Source organism: Lampris incognitus, chromosome 18, assembly GCF_029633865.1.
Source record: "Lampris incognitus isolate fLamInc1 chromosome 18, fLamInc1.hap2, whole genome shotgun sequence".
NCBI classification, from domain to species: domain Eukaryota; kingdom Metazoa; phylum Chordata; class Actinopteri; order Lampriformes; family Lampridae; genus Lampris; species Lampris incognitus.
The window spans coordinates 40,278,733-40,291,003 of NC_079228.1; the positions used below are offsets into that span (position 1 = coordinate 40,278,733).

At 47.9% G+C, this 12,271-nt stretch overlaps 1 protein-coding gene across 1 annotated transcript in view; it reads right to left on the bottom strand.

Moving 5' to 3' along the window:
• pvrl2l (PVR cell adhesion molecule related 2 like) overlaps nucleotides 1–12,271 on the bottom strand; it is a 333,652-nt gene that overhangs the window by 183,497 nt on the left and 137,884 nt on the right. Inside the window, exon 4 of the mRNA XM_056298622.1 lies at nucleotides 8,534–8,827. Within this exon, the coding sequence (XP_056154597.1) occupies nucleotides 8,534–8,827 (294 nt within the window). The remainder of the gene's footprint in view (nucleotides 1–8,533; nucleotides 8,828–12,271) is intronic.

Sequence of the window (12,271 nt, forward strand, 5' to 3'; positions counted from 1 at the left end):
GTGTGTGTCTGTGTGCGTGTACGAGCATCAGACAGCATGTATGTACAGGTACATGTTTGTAGCTGCTGGCAGGAAGTGTGCCTACATGCATGTCTCTTCACTGGAGATGAACGGTGTGTGTGTGAGAAAACGTGTTTGTGTGCTGACAACTGCGAATGGTACCAAAACCTGGAACCAACGGCAACGCCCACTCAAGTCCACTGGACTCCTGCGCTGCTGAAGGGAGTTCAGGGACCGGGTGGCAGCCATCTTAAATCACCGTGGGCCCCATAGCATTATTTGGGCCCCTTTTTATTACTATTACTACTCCTACTAGTACCAATACTACTACTACTAATCTGTCTTTCAGACGACTGTTGGACTCTGACATGAGAGGCACCAGATGCCGAGTACAAACGAGTCCGCTGCAAACCATCTGAAGCTCGGGTGAACCAACACCACATGTCAGCATCACTATTGGATTCTTCTTCTTCTTTCAGCGTCTTCTGTCTCTCAGGGGTCGCCACGGCGGGTTTTAGTTTTCACTGGTACCCTGTGAGGGCACGGCCACTATTAACCAGGGCCTCAGCCAATCCTGTATGCAGCCTCGACTGATCCGGTATGGTCTTGTCAATCCGCTGGTGAAGTGCTGGATGCCGTCCCAGGATTCATGGACCTGCGCTCATGCCTGTGGCTATAGCATCACTACGCCATTCAACGTGTTAAATTCAATTAAAGTTGTTTCAATGTTTCTCCAAATTCCTGCGTGATGCAGCAAATGTGGAATGGTTCTGTGTCGGGCCTGACATTGTCTGTCATCATCTCTCATTTGATTTGAGGACGTCTGAAAAGAGAGCTGTTGTCCGGTGCAAAAACAAACGGTGAGAGTGGCAAAGACGCGTTTGTGCTACGAGTAGGTTGTCAGGTTGTAAGCGGGACATTGGGTACGTCACCGTTTGTGTGGCAATGACTGTGCATGAATAACAAAGCTCATCTAACAGCGTCCATCAGTCTGGCCTGCTGGTCAGCGTGACTGGAGAACAAAACACAACGCGGGATAAATTCCACTAATATTTCATACGCCACAAGCAGCAAATGGATTTGACACCAACGTTGAGGCAGAGTTATTTAACATCTCTAATCATACACCCTCTAAGGTGTGATGGAGAAGCTTGCCAAAATGGGTCAACTAATTTTCCCACAACACCTTCCTACTTTCTGTCACTAGCAGAATCAGAACCAGAATCAGAAACACTTTGTCGTTTCATTTCATGTGCATGAAATGAAACAGAACATTGTTTCCTCCAGGCCACAACAGGTCAACACAAAGACACAAAGACATCCACAAACTACAAGAACACACACATCCAAACTAACACACATACCCACACTAACACACATATCCAAACAAGCAAACGTACCCAAACTAACACACACACCAAAACTAACACACATATCCAAACCAACACACATACCCAAACTAACACACATATCCAAACTAACAAACATACCCAAACTAACACACATATCCAAACTAACACACATACCCAAACACACATATCTAAACTAACACACATACCCAAACACACATAACTAAACTAACACATATATTTAAACTAAACAAAAAAAAAATCACCGACCAGGAGAAGGAACACCAGCCAGGATGACTGTCAGTACTGCTGGTCTGCATGGGCTAGCAGTTAGCTTAGCCTGCCCCGCTTCCGCATCCTGGCAGACCGCCCTCGGTGTTTCCTCTTTGGGCACAGCTCCAGGCAGGGCCGTGGTCCCTGGGCCCACAGGACAAAGCAGACCAAGCTCTCCCAGCCGATCCAGCACCAGCTCACCCAGCCAGACACCCTCAACACACCTCCCCACACTCCACATGACGACACTAAAAACACAGTCAAGGCTAGGTGAGGCTGCCGCCAGACCGCCCTCGGTGCTATCGGAACTGGCTGGTCTGCGTAGGCTAGCAGTTAGCTTAGCCTGCCCCACTTCCGCATCCTGGCAGACCGCCCTCGGTGTTTCCTCTTCGGGCACAGCTCCAGGCAGTGCTGTGGTTCCTGGGCCCACAGGACAAAGCAGACCAAGCTCTCCAAGCCGATCCAGCTCCAGCTCTCCCAGCCATCAAGCGAAGACAAAACTTAGATGCAGACGTGGACAACGACACTGCATGGACGGTACTGGGTGGGGCTACCAAAAACGTGAATTTGCGCTGCCATCTTCCCACACCAGAAGCGGAAGAAAAGCATGTGTAGCTCATGTTGTTATTTGCATCACCATGCTACTGTTCCTGTTATAAGTGGTGACATAATTGAGCTACTTTAGACCTCATAACAAGCGGACTTTAACAGGCAGTTAATGAGGGAGAGTGTCTTTTCGGGCCCCTCGCTATCACCGGCGAGCAGCTGTTCTCAGTTTGGTATCTGTGCAGAGGGGGGATCACTGATCCGCCGGCTGACATGTACCTCAAGTGGAAATGGCCAACGTGTGTGTTGTATGTGTGTACATGCATGTGTGAATAACACGCCACGGCTGACAACTTGACAGCTTGGCTTGGCCTCATCTGAGTGTGTGTGTGTCTGTGTGTGTGTTTGTCTGTATATATCTACATGTGTAATACATATACGCCAAAACGTGGTAGGATTGTGTCACTGAACCAGGCCAAACAGTTTGTCAGAATGACAGGTGAACTCACACGTGTGTGTGTGTGTGTGTGGTCGGGGGGTTGTATATGTTTTTTTGTGGTCATGTAGTTATTCTCAGGAGCATGTCTCACACCTGAAAAACAGCGACATGGAAGATGTGTGCTCAGTCAGTACTCCATTTTACGTTTCTCAATGAGCAGATGTCTTTGTCTAAAGCAACTTACAGAACGCCACGTAGTCATCACACCGTAGCCCTGATGTCCTGTCAAGTCCCTTTAGTCATCACACTGTAGCCCTGATGTCCTGTCAAGTCCCTTTAGTCATCACACTGTAGCCCTGATGTCCTGTCAAGTCCCTTTAGTCATCACACCGTAGCCCTGATGTCCTGTCAAGTACATTTAGTCATCATACTGTACCCCTGATGTCCAGTCAAGTGCATCTAGTCATCATACTGTACCCCTGATGTCCAGTCAAGTGCATCTAGTCATCATACTGTACCCCTGATGTCCAGTCAAGTGCATCTAGTCATCATACTGTACCCCTGATGTCCTGTCAAGTCCCTTTAGTCATCACACCGTAGCCCTGATGTCCTGTCAAGTCCCTTTAGTCATCACACCGTAGCCCTGATGTCCTGTCAAGTCCCTTTAGTCATCATACTGTACCCCTGATGTCCTGTCAAGTTCATTTAGTCATCTTACTGTACCCCTGATTTCCTGTCAAGTACATTTAGTCATCATACTGTACCCCTGATGTCCTGTCAAGTCCCTTTAGTCATCACACCGTAGCCCTCATGTCCTGTCAAGTGCATCTAGCCATCATACTGTACCCCTGATGTCCAGTCAAGTACATTTAGTCATCATACTGTACCCCTGATGTCCAGTCAAGTGCATCTAGTCATCATACTGTACCCCTGATGTCCAGTCAAGTGCATCTAGTCATCATACTGTACCCCTGATGTCCTGTCAAGTCCCTTTAGTCATCACACCGTAGCCCTGATGTCCTGTCAAGTCCCTTTAGTCATCACACCGTAGCCCTGATGTCCTGTCAAGTCCCTTTAGTCATCATACTGTACCCCTGATGTCCTGTCAAGTGCATTTAGTCATCTTACTGTACCCCTGATTTCCTGTCAAGTACATTTAGTCATCATACTGTACCCCTGATGTCCTGTCAAGTCCCTTTAGTCATCACACCGTAGCCCTCATGTCCTGTCAAGTGCATCTAGCCATCATACTGTACCCCTGATGTCCTGTCAAGTCCCTTTAGTCATCACACCGTAGCCCTCATGTCCTGTCAAGTGCATCTAGCCATCATACTGTACCCCTGATGTCCTGTCAAGTACATTTAGTCATCATACTGTACCCCTGATGTCCTGTCAAGTACATTTAGTCATCATACCGTACCCCTGATGTCATGTCAAGTGCATCTAGTCATCATACTGTACCCCTGATGTCCTGTCAAGTACATTTAGTCATCATACCGTACCCCTGATGTCATGTCAAGTGCATCTAATCATCATACTGTACCCCTGATGTCCTGTCAAGTGCATCTAGTCATCATACTGTACCCCTGATGTCCTGTCAAGTACATTTAGTCATCATACCGTTCCCCTGATGTCATGTCAAGTACATTTAGTCATCATACTGTACCCCTGATGTCCTGTCAAGTGCATCTAGTCATCATACTGTACCCCTGATGTCCTGTCAAGTACATTTAGTCATCATACTGTACCCCTGATGTCCTGTCAAGTACATTTAGTCATCATACTGTACCCCTGATGTCCTGTCAAGTACATTTAGTCATCATACCGTACCCCTGATGTCCTGTCAAGTACATTTAGTCATCATATTGTACCCCTGATGTCCAGTCAAGTGCATTTAGTCATCTTACTGTACCCCTGATGTCCTGTCAAGTGCATCTAGTCATCATACTGTACCCCTGATGTCCTGTCAAGTACATTTAGTCATCATACCATACCCCTGATGTCCTGTCAAGTGCATCTAGTCATCATACTGTACCCCTGATGTCCTGTCAAGTACATTTAGTCATCATACCGTACCCCTGATGTCCTGTCAAGTGCATCTAGTCATCATACTGTACCCCTGATGTCCTGTCAAGTACATTTAGTCATCATACTTTACCCCTGATGTCCTGTCAAGTACATTTAGTCATCATACCGTACCCCTGATGTCCTGTGAAGTGCATCTAGTCATCATACTGTACCCCTGATGTCCTGTCAAGTGCATCTAGTCATCATACTGTACCCCTGATGTCCTGTCAAGTACATTTAGTCATCATACTGTACCCCTGATGTCCTGTCAAGTACATTTAGTCATCATACCGTACCCCTGATGTCCTGTCAAGTGCATCTAGTCATCATACTGTACCCCTGATGTCCTGTCAAGTACATTTAGTCATCATATTGTACCCCTGATGTCCAGTCAAGTGCATTTAGTCATCTTACTGTACCCCTGATTTCCTGTCAAGTGCATCTAGTCATCATACTGTACCCCTGATGTCATGTCAAGTACATTTAGTCATCATACTGTACCCCTGATGTCCTGTCAAGTGCATCTAGTCATCATACTGTACCCCTGATGTCCTGTCAAGTGCATTTAGTCATCATACTGTACCCCTGATGTCCTGTCAAGTACATTTAGTCAACATACTGTACCCCTGATGTCCTGTCAAGTGCATTTAGTCATCATACTGCACCCGTGATGTCCTGTCAAGTGCATTAATCTAAGTTTGATATAAATCATCAATAGTAAGTGACAGGAGATTCAAGAAAGAAAAAAAAAGACTGCACAAAGCCACAGAGTACATTACAAATATCACAGAGAAGAGTGTATGTCCTGTCAAATACTGGTGGCACAACAGGAATCCATCCATCCATCCATCCATCCATCTATCCATCCATTATCCAAGCCGCTTATCCTGCGCTCAAGTCGCGGGGATGCTGGAGCCTATCCCAGCAGTCATTGGAAGGCAGGCAGGGAGTCACCCTGGACAGGCCGCCAGGTTATCATAGGGCCGACACACACACACACACACACACACACACACACACACACACACACACACACACACACACACACACACACACACACACACACCTAGGGACAATTTAGTACGGTGAGTCACCTGACCTACAGTCTTTGGACTGTGGGAGGAAACCGGAGCCCCCAGAGGAAACCCACACAGACACGGGGAGAACATGCAAACTCCACACAAAGAACGACCCGTGACGACCCCCTAGGTTGGACTACCCCGGGACTTGAACCCAGGACCTTCTTTCTGTGAGGCGACTGAACTAACCACTGCGCCATTGTGCCACCCACAACAGACTTAAACTGCTTTTATTGTCATTGCCTCCTATGCATGTCTCATACATACAAGGGAACGAATTTATGTTTCACAAGGACCACAGTGTCGCATAAAAACACATAACACACAATAAATATTAAAACAAAAAGTGCATTAAAAGCAAAAATTACTTCACAGACCTAAACATCACATGCACACCTGACACGGACAGTGTGCAAGAAGGTCAGAAAGTCATTTTGTGGAAGGCCTAAGAGTTCAGGCTGTTGAGGAACCTCACAGCCTGAGGAATGAAACTGTTGCATAGTCTGGTGGAGGCAGCACAGATGCTCCGGTACCTCCTGCCAGAGGGTAGGAGGGTGAAGTGGATGTGGGAAGGGTGGGTGGGGTCCTTCACGATGCTGAGAGCCTTCCGGATGCACCATGCATCATAGAGGGCCTGGATGGATGGGAGAGCAGTTCCTATGATCTTTCCAGCTGTCTCACTATCCGCTGTAGGGATTTGTGGCCGAGGCCTTGCAGTTCCCATGCCAGACAGAGATACAGCTGGTCAGAATGCTCTCTATGGTGCCTCTGTAGATTGTGATGAGGATGGGTGGGGGAAGACTTCCCTTCTTCAGACACCGCAGGAAGTGAAGATGCTGCTGGGTCTTCTTGGAGAGCGCAGTGACATGTGAGGACCAGGAGAGGTCCTCTGTGATGTGAACTCCCAGGAACTTAACACTGCTGACTCTCTCCACGTCCATACTATTGATGGTCAGAGGGGTACGGTGGGTGCTGGTCTTTCTAAAGTCAATAATGACCTCCTTGTTGTTTTTGCACCTCGTCACCAGTTGATCCACTTCCGCTCTGTATGATGATTCATTGCTGTCCCTGATGAGATCTGCCACTGTGGTATCATCAGAAAACTTTATATTGAGGTTGGAGGTGGATGATGCTGTGCAGTCGTGAGCCAGCAGGGTGAACAAGAGCGGACTGAGCACACAGCCCTGTGGAGCGCCGGTGTTCAGTGTGATGGTCCTGGAGGAGATCTTGCCAATTTGCACTGACTGTGGCCTCCCCATGAGGGAGTCCAGCAACCAGTTGCAGAGGGAGGTGTTAAGGCCCAGCTGGCTCAGCTTTTTGATCCGTTGTTGTGGTATGGTTGTGTTAAAAGCTGAGCTGACGTCAATGAACAACATCCTCACATAGCTGTTCTTTCTCTCCAGGTGGGACAGGGCTGGATGAAGAGCAGAGGTTATGGCATCTTCTGTGGAGCGGTTAGCACAGTTTGCAAACTGGACAGGGTCCAGAGTGGAGGGGAGGCTGGACTTAACATGCTTCATGACCAGCCTCTCAAAGCACTTCATGACGATGGGAGTCAGTGCAATGGGGTGGTAGTCATTGTGGCAGGACACAGGGAAATTGTTTGGCACTGGTATGATGGTGGTAGACTTGAAACACATGGGGATGACTGCCTGGGACAGCGAGATGAGGAAGACATCAGCAAGGACATCTTCCAGCTGCTCAGCACAGTCTCTGACGGCTCTGCCTGGGATTCTGTCTGGACCCGCAGCTTTGTGTGGGTTGACTCTGGAGAGGGTCTTTCTCACGTCATCTGTGGTCACCTGCATAACCTGCATCCATCAGGGATGTAGTCTTCACCACCGGACGTCATTCAGTGCATCTGGGAGGGTGGGGGCACCGCCACAGGTCTGAAAAGGAGGCTTGTAGCCAGTGAGGGCCTCGATGCCCTTCCATAAGTGCCGTGCGTCTCTGCTATCAGTGAGGTTGATTCTCTGTGTATATTGTCTTTTTGCCTCCCAGATGCCACACGACAGGTTGGCCCTTGCTGTCTTGAGTGCTGCCTCATCACCGGATCTGAATACAGCATTCCGGGTCCTCAACAGTGCCCGGACATCTGCTGTCAGCCAAGGCTTCTGGTTGGGCCGCGAAGAGATGGTTTTGGTGACTGTGACGTCGTCTATACATTTATTGATGTAGGCTGTCACTGTCACTGTGTATTCCTCCAGATCAATGTGCTCACCAGAGGAGGCTGCCGCTTTGAAAATGCCCCAGTCGGTGATCTCAAAGCAGTCCTGAAGAGCTGAAATTGACCCCTCTGGCCAGACCCTGATCTGTCGCTGAACTGGTTTGGTTCAGCGACAGATCTAACAGGAATAGATATCCACAATACTGAAGAGTCAAATTAGCTGGACAATGCTACAAATCAGATTAAAGACCAGCTTAGGGTTAAGGTAGTTAAGGTAAGGTAGGAACTTGTGTGTGTGTGTGTGCTATAGAAGGCTAACAGATCACAGACCTAGCCTACGAAAGAGAAGGTTAACTGTTATAAACTACACTCCGTCTCTGCTGTACAGAGGCCATGCGGCGGAGGCCACGCTATCCGTCTCTTTAAATGTCTCTCAGAAGGCTTGTGTAACCTCGGTCAAATTCTATTCTCATGAAAACTGGATTGGATTTTAATTGATTTCAATTAAGCAATTAAAGGTGAGTGTATCAGTCAGCGTATTCCTAGCATCTGACATAGAGATTAACGGGAAAGTGTGTGTGTGTGTGTGTGTGTGTGTGTGTATGTCTCTTACACTCTACAGACAGCCTGACAGGAAAGACCCAAGGCTGGTCCTGGGTCTTCTGGCTGACCATGCAGGTCACCTCCCTGCCGTTGTCTGACGGCGTGGGCACCAGCCGGTACTCACTGCGAACCGTCACCGTTCCCTCGGCCCCGGCCGTAGTGCTGGTGGAGTGGTTCCCACCGACAGAGGCCACCCACTTGATGGAGGCCGGCGGTTTGCCATCAGCTGCCTCGCAGTGGGCCACCACCACGGACTTGGTGCCGGCCTGGACAGTCACCACCTTGACGGAGTTCTTGGGCTTGGCTGTGGGAAGACAGAGAGGAGAGGAGAGTGTAGCCCATGTCTTTCATAACTCACGATGCCTTAAACCAACATCACTGGTTTACTTTAGGCAGCCACAGCAACCTCGGTAAGGCTGGAGACAGGTTTAGGCAACTGAAACAAAAGGTTACGGTTTGGACTAAGTGAAGGCACATTAAGTAAGTCAAGTCAAGTTTATTTATAAAGCACATTTAAAAACAACTGAAGTTGACCAAAGTGCTGCACAATAAAATAAAATAACACACTTACAGCAGAAATGCAGTAGCGGTAACATCACTAACACATAAGAATACACAAGTAAATAAGTGAAGGGACAGGTAGAAAATTTAAAAAAAATAAAAAACCACACACACACATACTAAAGGGGCGTCCAGGTAGTGTGGCAGTTTATCCCATTGCCTATCAACACGGGGATCGCCAGTTCAAATCCCTGTGTTACCTCTGGCTTGGTCGGGCGTCCCTACAGACACAACTGGCAGTGACAGCAGAACATAGAGGAACCACTGAGGGGTCTTAGGCAGGAGGTGAAATATTAGATCATATATTATAAATTTCACTTGTGATAAAGTTAAGAAACTCTTCACAAGTGCCTGTTTGGCACAGGGCAAGCAGTGGAAACAGGGTGGAGAACTCTATGAATTGTGTCAAACCTTATTTGGGACAGTATGAGTTTTTAGAAATAATATCAGCAAAGTGTTTTTCCCTGGCTGCTTTGACAGTGTTGATAATTAACAAGATATAACTTAGAGCCCCGTACAAGCAGGCCAGAAATTCAGTGACAAAGGAGATCAGCGTGGCTAAAAGAAGCTACACTAAAAAGCTGAAAAAATGGTTTTCAGCCAACGACCCTGTGTCAGCGTGGAGGGGCATGCAAGACAAACTATAAAAGACCATCCCCCCATGCTGAGGCAAACAAAAGACCTGGCTGATGACCTGAATGTCTTCCACTGCAGGTTTGAGAGAGACAACCCACTCCAGCCCAACGACAACAGCCCCCATCAGACCTCTGGTAACCCCCCTACCCCCCGATACTCAGGCTGCAAGTAAGGTACATGTAGAGGATGTGAGCCAGCTTTTCCAGAGACAGAAGACCAGGAAAACACCGGATACAGATGGTGTCCCCCTATCCTGTCTTAAAGCCTGTGCTGACCAACTGGCTCCAATCTTCATGCAGAGCTTCAACAGAGTCCTGGAGCTGTGTGGTCCCGTCCTGCTTCAAATGCTCCACCATCATCCCAATCTCAAAGAAACCCTTCATCACAGGACTGAATGGCTACAGGCCTGTTCCTCTGATGTCTGTGGTCGTGAAGACTTTCGAATGACTGGTGTTGGCCCACCTGAAGAACGTCACAGGACACCTGCTGGACCCCCTGCAGTTTGCCTCCCGGGCAAACAGGTCAGCGGCTGATGCAGTCAACATGGAGCCGCGATATATCCTGCAACACCTTGACTGCCCAGTGACATATGCAAGGATCCTGTTTGTGGACTTCAGCTCGGCATTCAACACCATCATTCCAGGAATCCTCTCTTCCAGACTCTCCCAGCTCACTGCATCCCCCCCTCCCCAACTGTCAGTGGATCACCTGCTTCCTGACAGGCAGAAAACAGCAGGTGAGGCTGGGGGAAGTCACTTCTGGTATATGGACAATTAGCACTGGTGCTCCACGGGGATGTGTCCTCTCCCCACAGCTCTTCTCCCTCTACACCAATGACCTCACCTCCAAGGACCCAGCTGTTAAACTACTGAAGTTTGCAGATGACACTACGGTAATCTGACTCATCCAGGACAGCAATGAGTCTGCATATCAGCTGGAGACTGAGCACCTGGTGCTCTGGTGTAGTCAGAACCACTTGGAGATGTACACGTTCAAGACTGTGGAGATGAGAATGGACTTCAGGAGACACCACTCAGCACTGCTCCCCCTCACAATATCCAACAGCCCTATGTCAACCGTGGAGACCTTCAAGTTTCTGGGAATTACCATTACCAAAGACTCGACGTGGGAGTCCGACATCAACTCCACCCTCAAAAAAGCCCAGCAGAGGAAGTTCTTTCTGCGACAACTGAGGAAATTTGGTCTACCGCAGGAGCTGTTGAGTCAGTTCCACACCGCAGTCATCGACTCTGTCCTGTGCACATCCATCACGGTCTGGTTTGGAGCAGCAACAAAACAGGAAGGGAACAGACTGCAGCGAACATTAAGGACAGCAGGGGGGAAAATCATTGGCACTCCTCTGCCCACCCAACAGGACTTGTACACCTCTAGAGCCCAGAAACGGGTGGGCAGAATCAGCACAGACCCCCAAACCCAGGACACAGTCTGTTTGAACTCCTACCCTCTGGCAAGCCCTACAGAGCAATGTGCACCAAAACCACCAGACACAGGAACAATTTCTTCCCACAGGCCATCTCTCTCATGACATCATATACAGTATGGTGCCGGAAGGGACACTTATTATGTAAATATGACACTTTGTATTAGACCCCCCCGGTCGAGATATCTCGCCAACATATCTACAATGTGCACTACCTCTTCAAACCAGATACGCAATACAAATGTTTGCGCAATACAAATGTACAATTGTAAATACACATACAGCTGCTAGATAATTTTCTCCAATGTCCTGCTGTTGCCCCATTTATTTCCTCTGTTTGGTTGTCTTGTTTTCTTTTTTCTTTTTCTGTATGAGTGATGTCTGCAAGTGCTAGAAGTTGCTGTGTATCAGAGTCAAAGTCCTCATGTGCAGAGGCACACTTAGCCAATAACACTGATTCTGGAGGATGATTCTGATTAAAGGGAAACAAGGAAACAATTACGATTCTCTCGCTCTCTCTCTCTCTCTGTCATATATATATTATTGTAGGGATGATGCTCAATTAGCACCCATAATACTGAACAGTCTTCTGTGTGTCTTCTCTGAAACACCACACAAATCATATCCACCACACATGTATAACGTGATAGCAATAGTTTTAACAAGCCGCCGAGTCAGGTTGCAGAGATGGAGGGATGGAGAGGAGTATAGAGGGAAGAAATACAGAGAATCAAGAGAGGGTTAAAAAGGAGAGAGACAGAACAAGTTGAAGACACACACACACACACACACACACACACACACACACACACACACACACACACACACACACACACACACAGGAATAGGAAAGGTAAAGAGAAGACTGTAATTGACAGAGGGAGGATGGGGACCATCAGAAGAATGGACAGAGGGCACAGTTAGGCCAGATAAAGGAAAAAGTTGATGAGGAGAAAGAAAAAGGAAAATTGGGCATGGTAGGAAAGAAACTCCAAAAGTGAGTGAGAGATAAGGAGAGCACAGAGCAAGGAGGAAGTTTAATAAGTTTGTTGTGCATATACACCTGAAATCCCATTGTGGATGTAATGACATGCAGAGAAGTGTGTGTGT